Here is a 21243-nt window from a genome sequence, read left to right as displayed (position 1 = left end):
ATTGGTGTGGTAGTCACACAGTTCTTCTGACGCTTCTGTTGCTAGGTGTTGACATAGATTTAGAGATAGGTGTTGTCACCCTCAATGTGAGTGGCTCGAGTACTTACATATATATTGTCTCATTCTCTGAATTCAGTGTGGCAGGTTATTATAATCCTCATTTTCATAAGCAAGGCTTTGGCGATGAATATACCTGCCAAGTGTGTGTCTTCTCCTGCACCCCACAGCCTCGGAGGGGCTTTAAGGGAACATTAAGTGTAATGCCTGCAATTGCAGAGGAGGTGGACACAGGGCTCCTGACTCCCAGTTCAGGGCATCACAGCATCTGTCTCTGAGACCAGAGATACAGTTTAGTTTTCCTGACCTCCAGCTGACGTCAGTAAAGTGATTTTTGATACATATATCCAATAAGTCCAAGGGGTGGGGGATCCAATAAAAGTGTTAATAAAAATCCAATGAAAGTACCAGCTCTTCCCCCAGCCAAGCTACTGGAATATACTGGAACTCCCTCGAAGCAGAACACAGTGTTCCAACGCTCCCATTAGCGCTTTCTGTTACTCCTGTGTCTTTGTTGGATTTTTGCAAACACTTAATCTTTGCAACAAGCATTTTGGATTCAGATGTATTTTCTGAGATAAATACATAAATAAAAATCTATCATGTTCATATTACCTTTTCCAAAGCAGTTCCTTTTGGGACTGAACATTTTTGATGTTCTGTCATCAGTCTGTTGTGAGGTACCAGGGAGGTCTCCCTGTGGGAGCAGTTCTACAATATATGCCTAGGGATTAGAGTATAGGCTCCTGGACCTCCCAGCTGAACTCTTCTCCCTGCTCCTCACCCTCCTTGACCCACTCAGTATTCACAGAACGTGTGCTGCCTCAGTCCATTCGGGCTGGTATAACAAAATACCATAACTGGGCCGCTTATAAGCAGAAGTCTGTCTCTCCCAGATGTGGAGGCTGGAAGTCCAAGATCAAGGTGCCAGCAGATTTGGTGTCTGGTGAGGGCTGCTTCCTGGTTCATAGACGGCACCTTCTCTTTGTGTCCTCATATGTTGGCAGGAGTAAGGGAGCTCTCTGGGACCTCTCTTATAAGGGCACTAATCCCGTTTGTGGGGACTTCACCCTCGTGACCTTATCACTTCCTAGAATCCCACTTTTTTTTTTTTTTTTTTTTTGAGACACAGTCTCTCTCCATTGCCCAGGCTGGAGTGCAGTGGCACAATCTTGGGTCACTGCAGCCTCCACCTCCCAGGTTCAAGTGATTCTGGGGCCTCAGCCTCCTGAGTAGCTGGGGTTACAGGTGCCTGCCACCACACCTGGCTAATTTTTATATTTTTAGTAAAGATGGGGTTTCACCGTGTTGCCAGGCTGGTCTTGAACTCTAGACCTCAAGTGATCCACCTGCCTTGGCCTCTCAAAGTGCTGGGATTACAGGCATGAGCCACCATGCCTGGCCCAGAGCCCCACCTCTTCATGCCATCACCTTGGGGGTGAGGATTTCAGTGTGTGGATTTTCAGGAACATGAACATTGAATCCATGGCACAGACTATGTGTCTGGCTCCACGCTGTCTACATACAGAGTTACGGCAGTGAACAAGGTGGGCTAGCTGCTTACCTTGGGGCATGCGTACTGTCTTTTTGACTCTCAGGCATTTGATTGAGACATCTCCATATAGTTGATGGTCATTATCAATGCACTGTTGTTACAGTGAGGTGGCTGCAGAAGGCTTCAATAAAGCCATTCTTACATACTTCACGAAAAACGTTCCAGGGTTCACCCTGCATGTGTAAGTACCTCTTCTATACAAATCTGCCAGCCTCTGTTTGTAGCTATTTCCAAAAGCCAAGTGTAGAAGGCCGTCATAGATTTGGGTGGGCGTCAGACCCTTCAACTGAGCCTAATTTTCTCGCTGGTTATGTGCCTTTTCATTGACTTTCAGAAGCCTTCTGGGACCTGACACACCATTCAGCTAAGCAGGCCTGCAGCCGGCCTGAGGTCCCGGGTCTCAGATTTGAGTGGTTTGACGTTGATCTTGCTGCTTTGTGATTTTTTTTTTTTCCTTCATGATTTTATCCATGAAAGCTTTTCCTCTGCAGGCCAGTTTGGCAGTAGATGTTCACCTCCTATTTAAGTGAGATATTCACTATTGGTAACTTTCTTTAGTGAGTGTCTCCAGTTATTTATTTTATTTTATTTTTTCCTTTTTTCCTTACCCTTCAGCAGGACACATAGTGTCTCCAGTTCTAATTATAGATACTGTACTGACCAGCTCTGAAGCAATTGGGACTGTTTGAGGAGAGAGAAAAGCAGGCATGAGTCCAGTCTCTTGGATCTGTAGGGCCTGTGGATTTGCTGCTGGGAATCCTGCAGCCACTCCTGCTGTTGAGCCGTGTGCGGGACACCTCACCCAGGATTTTCGGGTGTTCTAGAAGCCATGTTGCTGCTGTCCCGTATTTCTTTTGCCGATATGCCCAGAGGTCCCCATTCAGGCAAAATAGTCCTTGGGATATATTTGTAATACGAAGGGTTTTGAACAGAGGAAATAAAATTTCATGTCTTATTTTTTAAAAAGAGAACAATAAGACTTTATGTTTTCTTTCCAATGTAGAAAACTTCAAATTTGGTTTTTAATGTAGAAACACTTCACATTCATAGTTTGTTACTGTGTGAATAAGACGATGTGCTGTTGTTTTACTCTAGATAAACTGGTCAGCAACATTACAGAACCAGCACAAACCAGCACAAAACCATCAAAGTGGAGGGGTGTTTGGTTTTCTGTCCATAATAAGCGAGCCATGTTACTGGTTAGTTTAGAAGGGTGTTTCCAGTAATACAGAATTGGCTGTAATTGGGCTGCTAGTACACTTCCTGCTTTGCCATTAGGCGGCATCTTTATAATTTGAAAGATATTTCAACGTCTTATGCAAGCTACTCACATAAACCTCATTAAATAGAGGGAACAGGTAAGTTTGTGTGCCTGCAGTTGGATAATTTGACAGACAGTTTTGAGCATTTTTTCTCATCTGTTCCTGGTGACACCTCTCAGACTTAGACGAGATCATGCACGTTCAGGGTGGGATGGCCGTAGACCTATCAGACTTAGAGACCTGAAGTGCCCTGAAGCCATAGAGCTACCAAGTGGCCAGCTGAGGGCACCAGCCCAGCTCTCTTGCCAGGCCCTCCGCCCACTCACCGCGCTGTGCTGTGCTGCTTCGTGAGAGTGAGCGCATTTGTGAGTGCTGCGGCCTGACACTCGTGGAGTTGCACCCAGCTTCTAAGGTCAGGTGGTTAGAAGATCTCCAGCATCCTTTCCGAGGGGCTCGCAGAACTGGTTTTGTGTGTTGAATTGATTTTGGAAAAGTCTTAAAATATGAAGTTTTTTTTAAAAAGCTGCTATTAAACCTGGAAAAAGTTAACTGAAATTTGGAAGTGTGATTTCTGAATTAGCTAGGGAGGAATAATGAGAAAATATTGTAAACGGTATCAACTAAACTCACTGGGGTCTTGGTTTTATGTATTTTCAAGCTTAAAGGAAATGTTGAGCTGGGCACAGTGGCTCACATCTGTAATCCTAGTACTTTGGGAGGCCGAGGTGGGCGGATCACTTGAGGCCAGGAGTTTGAGACCAGCCTGGCCAACATGGTAAAATCCTGTCTCTACTAAAGATACAAAAGTTAGCTGGGTGTGGTGGCGGGGGCCTGTAGTCCCAGCTACTTGGGAGGCCGGGGCAAGAAGATCGCTTGAACTTAAGAGGTGAAGGTTGCAGTGAGCCAAGATTGTGTCACTGCACTCTAGCCTAAGCAACAGAGGGAGACTCGGTTTCAAAAAAAGAAGAAAGAAAAGAAATGTTGAGTGAGATTCTGGCATTTGATACCATAGTTTAGTGGTGGAGTATTCTTTTTTTTTTGAAACGGAGTTTCGCTCTTGTTGCCCTGGCTGGAGTGCAATGGCATGACCTCGGCTCACTGCAACCTCTGCCTTCCGCGTTCAAGCGATTCTCCTGCCTCAGCCTCCTGGGCGCATGCCACCATGCCCAGCTAATTTTTTCTATTTTTAATAGAGACGGGGTTTCACTATGTTGGCCAGGCTGGTCTTGAACTCCTGACGTCACGTGATCCACCCGCCTCAGCCTCCCAAAGTGCTGGAATTACAGGTGTGAGACACTGTGCCCAGCCTAGTGGAGTATTTTTAGGACCTGTGAAAATATGATACCGATAGAACCTGATTTTATTCTCTTTTGACCATCTCCTATAAAGGCTAACTTTAATTCTTTTTTTTTTTTTTTTTTTTTGTGATAGAGTTTTACTCTGTTGTCCAGGCTGGAGTGCAATGGCACAATCTTGGGTCACTGCAACCTCCACCTCCCGGGTTCAAGTGATTCTTGGGCCTCAGCCTCCTGAACAGCTGGGGTTACAGGTGCCTGCCACCACACCTGGCTGATCTTTATATTATTAGTAGAGATGGGGTTTCACCGTGTTGCCAGTCTGGTCGTGAACTCTAGACCTCAAGTGAACCACCTGCCTTGGCCTCTCAAAGTGCTGGGCTTACAGGCATGAGCCACTGCACCTGGCCTACTTTTTATTTTTAAGAAGTACATCTTTATATTTTAGTGTTTAATGCCATAAGGAGGCTCCTGCATCTGTTACTGCATGTTTAATGCCACATGCAGGAACAGATGCAGAAGCATGGAGAATCTTGGTTACACATGGACAAGAATTACCTGAAAGAAGATGAGTACTACAAAACCAAGTATTTCAGAACCGTTGAAACAAAATTCTAGGCTTAATTGCTGCTGTAGTGTTTTGCTAAGGGAAGATATGAAGTTTTCTCCTCTAAAGGTCCTGAAAAGGAATTGGCTTCTCTTGCATTTGGGGCTGGGGGAGTCGCTGTTGTCCTTTCAAGTCTGTTCTCAATACTGAGGTGCTCGGGGGGGCTGAGAGATGTGTGCCCTTTGGTCCTTCTCTCAGGGAAATTGCAGCCTGTATTATCACGATGTTTTGCTTCTGGTTATGTGCTTTTCATGTTATATGCTTTTTACTATACTTAAAAAATTTTAACAATTTAACAAAAAAAGTTATAAAAGTTTTTTGTTACTAAAAAAAATAGCCTATTCTTAAATACTTTTGATTATTATAAAAAAATATAAATGGCCTGGATAAAGTTAAGGAAAAGATGCCAAACCTCAGTATATCCACTAATGACAACTTCTTTTTTTGCTGTGTTGCCCAGATTGCAGTGCAGTGGTGCGATCTTGGCTCACTGCAACCTCCACCTCTTGGGTTCAAGCTACTGTTTCGCCTCAGCCTCCTGAGTAGCTAGCATTGCAGGCCTGCACCACAAGGCCCAGCTAATTTTTGTATTTTTAGTAGAGAGAGGGTTTTGCCACGTTGGCCAGGCCGATCTCCAACTCCTGGCCTCAAGTGATCCACCCACCTCTGCCTCCCAAAGTTCTGGGATTACAGGCGTGAGCCAGTGCACCCAGCCACAACTTTTTCTTAAATGAGCATTTCATGACCAAAGCTTCTAGAAAGTGTAAGTAGAAAAAAAAATCTTAAGATCTTAAAATGTCACTTAGGATTCTTCAATTCTAAGAAAGAAAAATGCTAAGAAACGGAAAGGACAAAGTTGGTGGGCAAGGGAAAGGGAGAAGGGTTGGCTGGGGTGTTGACAAAATTGTGTCACTATACAGAAACATGAGTATAATGTGTTGGCTAGCTTGTAGAATCTGCGATAACTAATGAATATCCCCTTTCTTCTACCTGCTGGTATGAAACAGTGAGACGGTTTAAGCGGAAGCATCTTACTGCCATCGACTGCCAGCATTTGGCTCGGAGTCACTTGGCTGTGACCCAGCCCTTCGGTCAGAGATGGACAAACAGAGATCCGAACCATGGTCTCTATCCTAAACCCAGAACAAAAAGAGGGAGTAGGGGTATGTCTCCTCCAAAACTCTTGCATTTCAAAACCTGTAGTGTGTGGGTCCTTTGAATATCTCCTAGTTTAAAAGTATTTGTAAATGTTGCTGCTGTGACTTTGTAGTCTTGATGCAATAGCTTGACACTTTCTTTATTATTTGTGACTTTTCCATGAAAAAAATTTTTTTTTTTTTTTTTTTTTGAGACGGAGTTTCACTCTTGTTGCTCAGGCTGGAGTGCAATGGTGCAATCTCAACTCACTGCAACCTCTGCCTCCTGGGTTCAAGTGATTCTCCTGCCTCAGCCTCCTGAGTAGCTGGGATTACAGGTGCATGCCACCATCCCCAGCTAATTTTGTTTTTTTTTAGTAGAGACGGGGTTTCTCCATGTTGGTCAGGCTGGTCTCGAACTCCTGACCTCAGGTGATCCATCCGCCTCGGCCTCTCAAAGTACTGGGATTATAGGCATGAGCCATCGCACCCCGCTGAGTTTTCCATGAAAATTCTGTCCTATTATCATAGTTCCTAAAAGCTCCAGAAAAGTGTGATGGAATGAATCCTATTAGCTTGTGTAAAGTGATAGAAGACATGGGCCAGTGTCACTCCTATTCCAATCCAGAAACATTGAGATTAGTTGACTCTTTGTTCATCTTCTCTGTCCAATCTGTCACTAGGTCCATGTGTCATTATTTTTCCTCCAAAATGTTCCTTCATCCTGAGCTCTTTGTCACCTAGTACCTGGACTACTACAGTAACCCTGCTCCTTGACTTCAGGTTTTATCTCTGCTGAATCAACTGGAATGTCCCCCCTAGGTACCAAATGAATTCCCACTTTAGTTAATAAATCTAGATTGCCTTATTTCCCTTTGATAGAACTAATTTCAGAATCCAACTCAAATATTATCGGTTGTCCTTTTTTTTTTTTTTTTTTTTTTGAGGCAGGGTCTTGCTCTGTCATCCAGGAGTGCAGTGGCACCTTTTCAGCTCACTGCAGCCTCTGCCTGTCACCTCAGCCTCCCAAGTAGCTGGGACTTACAGGCACGTGCCACCATGCCCAGCTAATTTTTGTATTTTTTTTTTTTGTAGAGACAGGGTTTTGCTATGTTGCCCAGGCTGGTCTCAAACTCCTGGGCTCAAGAGACCCACCTGCTTCCACCTCTCAAACTGCCAGGATTACAGGTGCGAGCCACCTCTCCCAGCCTGGTTGTCTTTAACTATTGTATGTTTCCTGCTGTGGGAGCTACTATAACCAACTCTATGAGGCAGTTTGAAACTTACTTATATCCTGTTTGATACTGAGTTTGTTCCATATACAGAAGTCTGTTTCTTCTCTATTTTGAGTTCTTTACTGACAAGGACTTGTGAGGTGGCCCTGAGCAGGTGGTAAGGTCTCAATGACTGTGGGTGTGACTGGATTCAACAATTGGAAGATACCAGGATTTGGCTGGGAGCAGTAGCTCACACCTTATTTGTAATCCCAGTACTTTGGGAGGTTGAAGTGGGAGAATTGCTTGAGCCCAGAAGTGCCAGATCAGCCTGGGCAACATAGTGAGACCCCGTCTCTATTTAAAATAATAATAATAATATTTTTTTAAAAAGAAATTTTTAGGATTTAACCCTGATCATATGGATTTAACCTATAGTAATAGTGATGTGAAAACTCTGGGTTTCTATCAAATTGCCCAAGAAAGAGTTAACAGTTTTACATATATATATATATATATTTTTTACTAATATAGAAAAATATCTGTTTCAGTTTCATAAATTTTGTTCAAGGCTAAACCAAGTTTCAGTCCATTCTCTTCCAAAGTGAGTATTTTGGTTACAGCCATTTAGAAGGAACTATGTATTATTGATAAGGTGTTTACTTCTTTGGCATTTAAAAATTATTTTTAGGAGTTTGAAAATGCTGTGGGATGTATGAAATCACCATTTAGGCTTCCCTATGTTCCTGAAAAATCTGTGAGGTCAGGAAATGTAACCATTTTTCACTTTACATTTGTCTCAGAATCATTGGTGCTTAGTAAATGCTCACTGAACAAACATGTAGAAGAGATTAGGTACCATTCTAATACTATAAAGAGAATTCTGAGTCCTGCCTTTTTATTTTAAAATAAATTAATGTGTCACCTTCACAGGAAGAAATATGAATAAAAGCTGGGCACAGTGGCTCACACCTGTAATCCCAGCACTTTGGGAGGCCGAGGCGAGTGGGTTACTTGAGGTCAGGAATTCTAGGCCAGCCTGGCCAACACGGCAAAACTCCATCTCTACTAAAATACAAAAATTAGCCAGGCATGGTGGCATACGCCTATAGTCCCAGCTACTTGGGAGGCTGAGGCAGGAGAATAGATTGAACCTGGGAGGCGGAGGTTGCAGTGAGCCAAGATCATGCCACTGCACTCCAGCCTGGGCAACAGAGCGAGACTCCATCTCAAAAATAAATAAATACATAAATAAAAAAGAAATAAAAAAAAAAGTTTTAGCACTGTCAAATGAGAAGAGTGAGATTTTCAGAATCCTGATAACCCCAAGCATGTGAATTTCTGCTTAAGCACATGTAGGCTTTCTGTTGTGAGTGGGAGCGGGGCACTTTGTGAGTGGTGGTGTGGTTGTGAGCAGTCACCTCCTTTTTGTCTGTACATTCAGATGTTCCCTGCGTAGCCTGTTTCTCTGTACTTGTATTTACTGCAGGGAGTATTGTTGGCCATCACACCATGCGAAGACTGGTCTCTATCTCTTTGCAAATGTGTGTCTGGTTATATGATAGAGCCAAATATAAATATCGTTTGAATTAGTTATTCATATAATCAGCTGGCCCATACATGTGTTTTTATCTCTTTCCTCTGTTAACATAGATAATTGAAAATTAGTGTGTCTTATTTGGGTTAATAGCAGGTCAACAGTCATCGTTCATTTCTTGTCCATCCTGTTTGGGTTATCTCTACAGGTCAGGGACGTCAAAGATGTATCCCTGAGTTCTTCCTAGCAGGCAAGCGGCCGTGCACCAATGACATGGCCAAAAGCAATTCTGTTGGCCAGGACAGCTGTCAGGACTCTGAGGGTGACATGATCTTTCCTGCAGAGAGCAGCTGTGCACTGCCTCAGGAAGGCAGTGGAGAAGCATGGCTGGGCTCATCAGGGTCTGCCCCGCCCTCCAGGAAGCGGTCTCGGTCCTCTGAGGAAGAGAGTAACCAGGCTACCGGAACCAGCCGGTGGGATGGAGTTTCTAAGAAAGCTCCGCGGCACCATTTGATTGTGCCATGCACAAGGCCTAGGGAGGCCAGGCAAGAAGCAGAGGACAGTACGTCTCGACTCTCTGAGGAGTCTGGAGAAACCGACCAAGATGCTGGGGACATGGGTCCTGATCCCATTCCTGACTCATACTATGGGCTTCTTGGGACCTTGCCCTGCCAGGAAGCACCAAGCCACATTTGTAGCCTGCCTAGTGAGGTCCTGAGGCACGTGTTTGCCTTCCTCCCGGTGGAAGACCTCTATTGGAACCTGAGCTTGGTGTGCCACCTGTGGAGGGAGATCATCAGTGACCCTCTGGTGAGTGAGTGCTGGAGTTGGGAGATGTTTCCTCTAAAAGCATGTAACTTTGCTTAATGTATGCTTCTAATCAGAGGATCTTTTCAGAAATGGTTTCCATTTGCCTTCAGAAGACATTCAAACTCCTTAGAGGCATTTAAGGCCTTCCGTGTCTGCCCCACCCTATGACTCCAGCCTCTTTGCTCACTTCCACTCAACACGGCTTCCCTGGGTTCCATCTACAGCTCATCTGCTGTGTCCTGACCACAGACTGCACATTCCTTCCCCTCCCTGGGTTGCTCTCATCCTCCCACGCCGCCCACCTGGAGGGTTCCTTCCTCATATCTCCCTTGACTTCGTGTTTTTCTTTTTTTTTTTTTTGAGACAGAGTTTCCTGCTGTCGCCCAGGCTGAAGGGCAGTGGCACGATCTCGACTCACTGCAACCTCTGCCTTCTGGGTTCAAGTGATTCTCCTGCCTCAGCCTCCCCAGCAGCTGGGATTACAGGTGTGCACCACCACACCTGGCTAATTTTTGTATTTTCAGTAGAGACGGGGTTTTACCACGTTGGCCAGGCTGGTCTCTGAAACTCCTAACTTCAAGTGATCTGCCTGCCATCAGCCTCCCAACTGCTGGGATTACAGGCGTGAGCCACTACGTCCAGCCCGTTTTTGTTTGTTTGTTTGTTTTAATGTAAGCATTTATAGCTATAAACCGCTCTCTTAAAACAGCACAACAGCATTCATTGCGTTTCATAAGTTTTGCTATGTTATGTTTTCATTTTCATTTGTCTCAAGATATTTTCTAATTTTCTTTGTGATTTCTTCTTTGACCCATTGGTTGTTTTAAGAATGTGGTTTTTTGTTTGTTTGTTTCTGTTTTGTTTTGAGACAGAGTCTCTGTCACCCAGGCTGGAGTGCAGTGGCTTGATTTTGGCTCACTTCAATCTCCACCTCCTGAGTTCAAGTGATTCTTGTGCCTCAGCCTCCCAAGCAGCTGGGATTACAGACACGCGCCACCATGCACGGCTAACTTTTGTATTTCTAGGAGAGATGGGGTTTCACCTTGTAGTCCAGGATGGTCTCAAACTCCTGGCCTCAAGTGATTCGCCTGTCTTAGCCTCCCAAAGTGCAGGGATTATAGGCATAAACCACCGTGCCTGGCCAAGAGTATGTTGTTTAATTTCCATGTATTTGTGGGTTTTTCAGTTTTCCTTCTGCTGTTGATTTCTGGTTACATTCCATTGTGATTTAAAAAGATACTTTGTATAATAACTTAAGTGGTTTTTAAGTTTGTTGAAACTTGTTTGGTGGCCTAAAGGGTGATCTATCCTGGAGAATGTTTCAAGTGTCCTTGAGAGGAACGTATATTTTGCTGTTGTTAGGTGGAGTATTCTGTATATGTTTGTTCAGCCCACTTAGTCCATAGTGTTGTTCAGATCCTCTGTTTCCTTATTTATCTTCTGTCTGGTTGTTCCATTCATCATTGAAATGGCGGTGTTGAAATCTCCTTCTGTTATTGTGTTGCTGTTTGTTTCTACCTTCGGTTCTGTCAGGGGTTGTTTCCTATATTTAGGAGCTCTAATGTTTGCTGCATATATATTTATAGTTATTGTACCTTCTTGGTGAATTGACCCTTTTGTTATGTCCTTTGTCTCTTACAACAGTATTTAACAGACAAAATTGACTTACAATCTGTTTTGTCTGATATTGGTAGAACCACAGCTCTCATATTATTTTGTTCTCATTGAAACTCTGAGCTATGTGTACTAATGTTTCAGATAGGGAAACTGAAGCTATAGCTTTTCCCAGATTCTATAACTATAACAAGTTAGTGTTAGAACCAAGATCAAGACCCAGTTCTCCTAGTTTCCAATAAAAATGTCTGTACCATTTCTGGCTGATTTGCCTGGCTTTTGAATTGTGAGCTGTGATTGCTTTTCACTGGTAAAAGGTTATCTCTATGTTTGTGGCTTAATCTGCTTTTTCTTTCTTTCTTTTTTTTTTTTTTTTCCTGAGATGGAGTCTTACTCTATCACCCAGGCTAACGTGCACTGCAGTGGCTTGATCTCGGCTTACTGTAACCTCCGCCTCCCGGGTTCAAGTGATTCTCCTGCCTCAGCTTCCTGAGTAGCTGGGACTACAGGCGTATGCCACCATGCCTGGCTAATTTTTCTATTGTTTTTTCAGTAAAGACAGGGCTTTGCCATGTTGGCCAGGCTGGTCTCGAACTTCTGACCTCAGGTGATCTGCCTACCTCATTAATCTGCTTTCTAATGGCCTTTGCCTCATGTTATTTTGTTTTTTAACTACATAGTTCATTCCTTGGAAGAAGCTGTACCATCGATACCTGATGAACGAAGAGCAAGCTGTCAGCAAAGTGGACGGCATCCTGTCTAACTGTGGCATAGAAAAGGAGTCAGACCTGTGTGTGCTGAACCTCATACGGTGAGCTTCACCTGTTGTAAGGAAGGCGTCTTTGAAGTCTTCCTTGTACATCAGTGCTTATGGTCACCCTACTCATGGCCTCTCCCATGAATGTCTTACAGATACACGGCCACCACTAAGTGCTCCCCGAGTGTGGATCCCGAGAGGGTGCTGTGGAGTCTGAGGGACCACCCCCTCCTCCCTGAGGCTGAGGCGTGTGTGCGGCAACACCTCCCTGACCTCTACACTGCTGCCGGGGTAGGTCTGGAGGCTGCGGGAGAGGGCGGCATCTTATTTCACTGGAGGAAGCTTCAATTGAGGATGACTTTATATTTATTTTTAATATCTGTATTTAATCTCTGAATGCTTTGAAGCATTCATGTTGTCATCGTTCCCAATGGAGAAATAAAAGGCCATATAATTATAGAGTCTTAGATTTACAGGAAATTTTAAAAAATCATTTAGTCTGATTTCCCATTTGGTTGAGGAATCCTCTCTGAAATATTTCTGAAAAGTGGTCATTTAGCCTCTGAACACTTTTAATAATAGGATTTCTTTACAAGACAGCCCACCCCATTATTGACAACTTGGCTTATTTGAAAGGGACAGAAAAATTAAGGGTCTTGCTATAGTCACACAATGAAGTAATGAGAAGCTGGAAATAACCCTCAGTCTCCTTGAATCTCAGCCCTGTTGCTCGTCTTCCAGTTCAGGGGTTCCCAGATTTAATCTTCGAGGCTACGTGCAACCTCTGCGTGTGTTTTGCTGGCCACAGAGCGCTGGGAACCCAGGCAACTGCATTTCTCTTTATCTTGAAGAAGATGATTGCTGATGATGGTGGAGTGGGTCTTCTTTCATAGGATGGTTGAAGTGAGAGGGGATGGGACATTCCTTTCTTGGAATGTGTTCTTTTTTTTTTTTTTTTTTTTTTTTGAGACGGAGTCTCGCTCTGTCGCCCAGGCTGGAGTGCAGTGGCCGGATCTCAGCTCACTGCAAGCTCCGCCTGCTGGGTTTACGCCATTCTCCTGCCTCAGCCTCCCGAGTAGCTGGGACTACAGGCGCCCGCCACCTCGCCCGGCTAGTTTTTTGTATTTTTTAGTAGAGGCGGGGTTTCACCGTGTTAGCCAGGATGGTCTCGATCTCCTGACCTCGTGATCCGCCCGTCTCAGCCTCCCAAAGTGCTGGGATTACAGGCACCCGGCCGGAATGTGTTCTTTAACACAGAGACGTGTAGTAACTTAAGAATGGTAAAGGCTGGGTGTGGTGGCTCACACCTGTTATCCCAGCACTTTGGGGGGCCAAGGTGGGTGGATCACCTGAGGTCAGGAGTTCAAGACCAGCCTGGCCAACATGGTGAAGCCCTGTCTCTACCAAAAATAAAAAAATTAGCCGAGCATGGTGGCATGTACCTGTAGTCATGGCTACTCTGGAGGCTGAGACAAGAAAATTGCTTGAACCTGGCCAGCGGAGGTTGCAGTGAGCTGAGATCGTGCAACTGCACTCCAGCCTGTGTGAGAGTGAGACTTCATCTCAAAAAAACAAAAAACCTGTGTCCACTATTAACTTTCTGTGTAAGTGAACATTTATGGAGACATTGCTAAGAGGAGCATGCTGTCTTCACAGAATAAACTTTCCGTAATTTCACATTTATTTAACTTACCATGAAAAGTTATTACTAATAATAAATAGCAAGTTAACACCATCATGCTGGAGAATTGCCAGACTTTATTTCCCCTACAGCCTGCGAGCAGCCCTCTCCTGTGTCTGCGTCTCTCTTGCCTCTTGGGTGGGCGCCCCCTGCTGGCCGTTTTTCTCTGGCCCCGCCAAACGTTATGGGCCTGAGAGCCCCCGTGGCCTGGAGAGTAGGGTGGTGAGATGACAGGGAGCTCATATTTTTAGACTGTCTCTCTATCCAAGGTTCTATGTTAGATACTTCATCCATGTTATTTAATTAAAGAAAACTAAGATCTCAAATCCGAAAGTGATGAGAAGGAGTCCAGGGCGAACGGAAGGGCTCCTCTGTTTCCCAAATAGCACTTGGAAAATTTGGATTCAATCCAGACATTCTGTAGCCAGCAGCTGGACCCCCGGCTCGGCTCCTTCCTGCTGTGATTCGTATTAACCATGGCCTGTGTTTGGGCTGTCCCTCCTTCCCTGTGCACCTGGCTTGCAGGGTGTCAACGTCTGGGCCCTGGTGGCGGCTGTGGTGCTCCTCTCCAGCAGTGTGAATGACATCCAGCAACTGCTCTTCTGCCTCCGGAGACCCAGCTCCACGGTGACCATGCCAGATGTCACCGAGACCCTGTACTGCATAGCCGTGCTTCTCTACGCCATGAGGGAGAAGGGGATTAACATCAGCAATAGGTAATGCCCCGGGAGGAGGGGAGGGGATGCTGTGATAACGGGAGAGTCCCAGATGCGGCAGCAGGTCCAGCCCTGCCACTTAGCGGTATTAGCAGGCGGCAGGCTGTGGGACCCACCCTGCTCCACCTCAGTGTCATCTTCTGCAGGAGCCAGGGGTGGAGAGTTTGATGTGGAAAGGCTGGTAAGAGTGCGTTATGAACGTACAGTTCTAGGTGGCTGCAAGATACCACCAAGGCCGATTTTACCATCATGGGTCCTGCAGCCTTAGGGGAAGCCCCTCGCCAAGAGAAGCCTTCCTTATTCACCTGTGGCCTCGCTTCCCTAGGAAAATGTTAGGCTCTGCTTCCTCCGTTTCCCACTTGTGGGATGGAGAAGACTCGTCCCTCTTATCACGTGGGAGAGGCTGTTGCGTGTGGGCTGCTGATTCACAGGGGCCCCGATGGTTTCCTCAGCAGGGTGGGGAGTGCCTGGGGAGTCGTGTGCATCTGACAAACACTGAACACCTGTGCATGTCCGATAGTTGTCCACGAGCCGGTCCACAGCTTAGAGCAGATTCCTGATCTAGTGAGGGAAGACAGGTCCTGTGTAAGTGAATGTGTGAAAAGGCATTTTAGTGAGTAATGAGCACTGCAGAGAAACTAGAACAGAGTGCTATGGGGGGAATGCTGCTTTAGAGGGGTCGAAAAAGCTTCTCTGAGCAGGTAGTGTCTGAGTGAAACCTGAGTGTGGAGGAGGAGCCGCCGTTTCACAACTGTGGGGAGAGCAGTTTAGGAGAAGGTGTAGATGCCTTAAGGGCCTGAAGATGGGAATGAACTTGGGACATGTGAGGAAGAGAAAAAGTGCAGTATGGCAAGGGTGGGAGGGAACACAAGATTGTGAAGGACGGACAGGAGCAGTTGAGGGATCTTATAGGCCCGGATTAGAAGGTAGAATAAAGCCAGGCTCGGTGGCTCACACCTGTAATCCAGCACTTTGGGAGGCGAGGCAGGCAGTTCGCTTGAGGCCAGGAGCTAAAGACCAGCCTGGCCACCAAGGAGAAACCCCATCTCTATTAAAAATACAAAAATTAGGCCGGGCGCGTTGGGCTCAAGCCTGTAATCCCAGCACTTTGGGAGGCCGAGGCAGGCGGATCACGAGGTCAGGAGATCGAGATCATCCTAGCTAACATGGTGAAACCCTGTCTCTACTAAAAAATACAAAAAAACTAGCCAGGCGAGGTGGCGGGCGCCTGTAGTCCCAGCTACTCGGGAGGCTGAGGCAGGAGAATGGCGTAAACCCAGGAGGCGGAGCTTGCAGTGAGCGGAGATCTGGCCACCGCACTCCAGCCTGGGCGACAGAGTGAGACTCCGTCTTAAAAAAAAAAAAAAAAAAATTAGCCGGAAATTTTTGGTGGTGCGTGTCTCTATTCCCCGGTTACTCGGGAGGCTAAGGCACGAAAATCACTTGAACCCAGGAGGCAGAGCCTGCAGTGAGACGAGATCATTCCACTGTACTCCAACCTGAGCGACAGAGTGAGGCTCTAAAAAAAAAAAAAAAAATGTAGACTAAAACTCAGGGTGTGCTGGGCAGCTGGGGAGGGCCTTGTCCCTGAGTTGGAGTGATGGGGACAGGTAGCTCGACTGTGCAGCCATCTGGAGAAGCAGAAACCGTCGGGGGTGGGGCGGGGGAGGGGGTGCCTTCTCCAGGGAGACTGGTCCCTGGAAGTTGCAAGCCCCGAGAGGAAGGTGGCTGGTGGCACCAGGGGAGTGACTGGTGCCCAGGCATCAGTGGCAAGGTACCAGGAGGGAACAAGATTCCCCAGAAGTGTCCAAGAGTTTGCTGGTGGCTGCCTTCTTGCCGCATCCCCACAGGGTGGAGAGAACACTCTGGCATCTCCTCTTAGGAGGACCCTAATGCCTCTGGATCAGGGCCCTGCCCTTGTACTCTCACCTAACATTAACTACTTCCTTATTGCACACACCACATTGGGTAGCGCTTCAACACGGGACTTTCAAGGGACACACTTCAGTCCATGGCAGTATGTATGTTGATCTTTGTTGCGTTTCTATGTGTCTTCCTGTTTTTTTCTGGGAGATAATATAATCACATCTGAAATGTTGGATTATTAAAGGTATTTGTTGCATTGGAGAGGTCGAGGCTTGGAGACAGGCTCTTCTCGCTCTGGGGGTGGGGAGCAGTGCACTCGATTGTTGGGGGAGTGAGTCCAGGCTCACCCCCTGGTCTCCCCCACAGTCGAGAGGAGATTTGGAGAGGCTTTGGAATGGCATGTGCCGGCTGAGTCTGACAAGTCTGACAATGTCCTGTGCCTCTGCTGATTGAACTTTGTCATCTTTGGTCCCTCTTGGTGACTTGGAGGCTGTTGTTTTCAGGTCCTTAGTAATCAGATCTTGTTATCCGTAGCGTAGTCCCTTTTCTTGGGACCTTAAAAGATAGAATGCGTTCATGCTTCTAAAGCAATGTCATGTCATAAGAAGTAGACAGCAGAGCCACTGAGGTTTAGAAAGAGGCTGGTGTTTTTATCTGCAGGTATAGTGAGTATCATTCAAACAAGAGTCTCAGTGCTAGGAGCAGTGTTTCCCTTTGCCTTCCACTGGTCCTTACAGCTTTTCTGGTTGTTTAGCTCTTAAAGTCACCGCTGGTGCCCGTCATTCCCTGAAGAGCCTGTCCTGGTCTCTTCCTCCTCTTGGTGATATACATAGAAACTACACCTTTCCCAGGACTGTGTTATCTGAGAATGCTTTGCCAGCCATAGATATATTTAAATCCTTTTCTTTCTTTTTTCCATTAAATGGTGGTAGGTATTTTCTTTTTAGAAATGGGAAGGAGTTTAAATCCATCTGAGGAAAAATAAGATACAGATTGTGACTTGAATTTGAAACTTTCTAAATCTACTTTTTTTTCTGTTAGGATTCACTACAACATTTTCTATTGCCTATATCTTCAGGAGAATTCCTGCACTCAGGCCACAAAAGTTAAAGAGGAGCCATCTGTCTGGCCAGGGTATGTGTATATGTCGGTCAGCATGTGTTTTGTCTTCTGTCCTTGACTCTTCCTTATACTTAGGGAGGGAGATGTTTCGCTTCACTTTAGCAACGTCATTGAGGCATAATGTGCATTGCGTAAAATTCACCCATCCTAAGAGTGCAATTCAGTGAAATTGCCTGAGTGTGCGTCAGCATTATAATCTAGCTTTAGAACATTTTTATTCCCGTAAGGGGAGGCCTTTTTCTGGTCAGCTTTTGTATATCGTATTTGTCTGTCTGGTTTTTGGACAGCCTATCCATCCCCTGGACTTTTCATGTCTTTCTGTTTTTCTCATTTCTCTTCTGTCATGATTATAGCAAGAAAACCATCCAACTTACGCATGAACAACAGCTGATTCTGAATCATAAGATGGAACCTCTCCAGGTGGTGAAAATCATGGCGTTTGCAGGTGAGGGCGCCCACATCAGGCTCCCCAGGCGGTGGTTTTCCGCCTTTTCTCCCTACAGCCCCTTCCCGCTACCCGCCAGGGCATCTTTGCTCTGATAGGTCATCCAACTAACCATTTGATAACAGATCAAATAATCAATCTCAAAAGCAATTGACCAAGGAATCCTTGCTTCCCCGGACCACTCCATGAACATCCACAGTAGAATTCCTGTTGACGGGTCGTTCACAGCAGTTAGTTGGTGGGGTAGATGCCCCCGGGATTGAGCCCAGCATTGTGATGTTTGCTGAGGCACTGACGGCTTCTGGAGAGGGAGGGCATGTTCATCTCCAGCCCAGGGTTTCAGTAACTCCCTAGTTTTGTGGGGTGACGTCTAGAGGGTCTGCCTTGGATTCAGTTTTAACGTACATTCATAAATATATTATCTACAATTATCCTGCCTCAGTCAGCCACACCGATCCACTTACAGCCTCCTGAAGTACTTGCTTATTCTTTCATCACAGCCTTTGTTCATGCTATTTGCTATTTTTTTCTACCTGTAATCCCTTCCTGCTCCTTTTGTGGCTAAATACCCTGCTAACAACAACGACAATGTATTAAATGCCTGCAGTGTGCCTGGCATGGTGCTGATCCTGATAGCATTCCATGAGGTTGCTTAGTTATTCTTATTTTATAGAGGAAGAAATTGAAGCACAGAGAGCCTTGCCCCAGGTTGAATAAGTGGATTCGTGGTGGAGGCAGAATTCAAAGCTGGACTTGTCTCTCTCTGGAGACATGCTTTCCCCTCCCTAACCCTCGCCTCCTGTCCTGAGGGGCATTTTTGCCCTCAGGAACCCTACCTCTAAGGGATACCCACTTATTTCTGAGAAGCAAACTGAAGCTCATGAGGTCAAGGGGTCCGCCTGTCCTTTGTCCCTAGGCTGGAGCCTACCTAAGCTGAGATCCCAGCCCGCCTTCACCCAGCTTCAAATCTGCTGCTCTTTTTGTGGCACTACTTTTATCAGCACTGAAAAACTTGTCACTGTCCTGCTGTCAAGACAGAGGTGTGATAAGCCTGGACAAGGCCTGATTGGGGATCCCTGGGCATGTCTTGTCTGGTCAGAGGGTCACCTCCTTTCCTCCTGGCTTCCCCAGGTACTGGGAAGACCTCAACCCTGGTCAAGTACGCAGAGAAGTGGTCTCAGAGCAGGTTTCTGTATGTGACGTTCAACAAGAGCATCGCAAAGCAGGCCGAACGCGTCTTCCCCAGCAACGTCATCTGCAAAACCTTCCATTCCATGGCCTACGGGCACATAGGGCGGAAGTGAGTACTGCTGTCACTAGTGGCGCCGTTGCTGCTGGCACGGCCGCATCTTACTGTTTTCCCCTGACGATTACATGTGAACTTACACCACAGTGACCCTGAGAAGTGTAGCGCTGTTATCTCCACTTACAGGCAGGAAATAAAAACATAGGTTTAGTCTTTTGTACTTTTATCCTGTAGCAACATATTGTTTACATATAATGCCGTCTTGCCGAGAGGGGTGTTGTCATGGAACTGAGGCACAGAAAGTCAGAATTACTCGCTTAAAGTTCAGTCTCACAAATCCTGATCAGTTGTAGGCTTTCCTTGGAAGGGAGTGAGGAAGACTTGTCCGAGGCACACTTGCCTCAGGTCTCCTGGATGTAGAGGCATGAGGGAACTCCGAGTGTCCCTCTGGGGACCTCCTGGAGCCCAGCTTCATGGTGGAATAGCAGTGTCTGCTGTAAGCTGGTTCCTCTTCTGGTTTGGTACATGGGAGTCCTGAAAGCGGTTTCCAGTCAGAAAAGGACCATGCAGAACTTTCTTGCTTTAAAACATTTGGTCTCGCCTGTGCGTGGCACTTGAAGCTACCTCCTGGTGACGTTAGAGTGGAGGAGATGTTAAATAGCACCGAGCCAGGAAAGCCACGTGCTGTTCGTTGGGGATGGGTATTGCAGGTACCAGTCGAAGAAGAAGTTGAATCTCTTCAAGTTAACACCTTTCATGGTCAACTCCGTCCTTGCTGAAGGGAAGGGTGGATTCATAAGAGCCAAGCTCGTGTGTAAGACTCTGGAGAACTTCTTTGCCTCTGCTGACGAAGAGCTGACCATTGATCACGTGCCTATTTGGTGTAAGAACAGCCAAGGACAGAGAGTCATGGTTGAGCAGAGTGAAAAACTGGTGAGTGTCTAAGTGTATGAAGTGTTAGGGATCTGAGAATGGGGGAAACGGGAAGTGTTAGGGATCTGAGGATGGGGAAACGGAAAGTGTTAGGGATCTGAGGATAGGGGAATAGAGGAAGTATTAGGGATCTGAGGATGGGGGAAATGGGAAGTGTTAGGGATCTGAGGATGGGGAATCGGGAAGTGTTAGGGATCTGAGGATGGGGGAAACGGAAAGTGTTAGGGATCTGAGGATGGGGGAAACGGGAAGTGTTGGGGATCTGAGGATGGGGAAACGGGAAGTGTTAGAGATCTGAGGATGGGGGAAATGGGAAGTGTTAGGGTTCTGAGGATGGGGAAACGGAAAGTGTTAGGGATCTGAGGATAGGGGAATAGAGGAAGTATTAGGGATCTGAGGATGGGGGAAATGGGAAGTGTTAGGGATCTGAGGATGGGGAAACGGGAAGTGTTGGGGATCTGAGGATGGGGGAAACGGAAAGTGTTAGGAATCTGAGGATGGGGGAAACGGGAAGTGTTGGGGATCTGAGGATGGGGAAACGGGAAGTGTTAGGGATCTGAGGATGGGGGAAATGGGAAGTGTTAGGGATCTGAGGATGGGGAAACGGGAAGTGTTAGGGATCTGAGGATAGGGGAACGGGAAGTGTTGGGGATCTGAGGATAGGGGAACAGGGGAAGTATTAGGGATCTGAGGATGGGGAAACGGGAAATGTTAGGGATCTGAGGATGGGGAAACAGGGGAAGTGTTAGGGATCTGAGGATGGGGCACAGGGGAAGTGTTAGGGATCTGAGGATGGGGAAACGGGAAGTGTTAGGGATCTGAGGTTGGGGGAAATGGGAAGTGTTAGGGATCTAAGGATGGGGAAACGGGAAGTGTTGGGGATCTGAGGATGGGGGAAACGGGAAGTGTTGGGGATCTGAGGATGGGGAAACGGGAAGTGTTAGGGATCTGAGGATGGGGGAAATGGGACGTGTTAGGGATCTGAGGATGGGGAAACGGGAAGTGTTAGGGATCTGAGGATAGGGGAACGGGAAGTGTTGGGGATCTGAGGATAGGGGAACAGGGGAAGTATTAGGGATCTGAGGATGGGGAAACGGGAAATGTTAGGGATCTGAGGATGGGGAAACAGGGGAAGTGTTAGGGATCTGAGGATGGGGAACAGGGGAAGTGTTAGGGATCTGAGGATGGGGAAACGGGAAGTGTTAGGGATCTGAGGTTGGGGGAAATGGGAAGTGTTAGGGATCTAAGGATGGGGAAACGGGAAGTGTTGGGGATCTGAGGATGGGGGACACGGGAAGTGTTGGGGATCTGAGGATGGGGAAACTGGAAGTGTTAGGGATCTGAGGATGGGGGAAATGGGAAGTGTTAGGGATCTGAGGATGGGGAAACG

The 21243-nt window shown here is 46.5% G+C and overlaps 1 protein-coding gene across 1 annotated transcript in view; it reads left to right on the top strand.

Moving 5' to 3' along the window:
• Positions 1-21243, top strand: part of FBH1 (F-box DNA helicase 1) — a 48147-nt gene that overhangs the window by 3780 nt on the left and 23124 nt on the right. Inside the window, 9 exon segments of the mRNA XM_011762724.3 lie at positions 5784-5939; positions 8872-9473; positions 11768-11898; positions 12000-12135; positions 14051-14241; positions 17149-17241; positions 17583-17674; positions 18806-18974; positions 19631-19853. Coding sequence (XP_011761026.2) covers positions 5784-5939; positions 8872-9473; positions 11768-11898; positions 12000-12135; positions 14051-14241; positions 17149-17241; positions 17583-17674; positions 18806-18974; positions 19631-19853 — 1793 coding nt within the window.

Source organism: Macaca nemestrina, chromosome 9 (genome assembly GCF_043159975.1).
Source record: "Macaca nemestrina isolate mMacNem1 chromosome 9, mMacNem.hap1, whole genome shotgun sequence".
NCBI lineage: Eukaryota > Metazoa > Chordata > Mammalia > Primates > Cercopithecidae > Macaca > Macaca nemestrina.
Note: the sequence above shows the minus strand (reverse complement) of the source record. Positions and strands in the feature narration are given on the sequence as shown.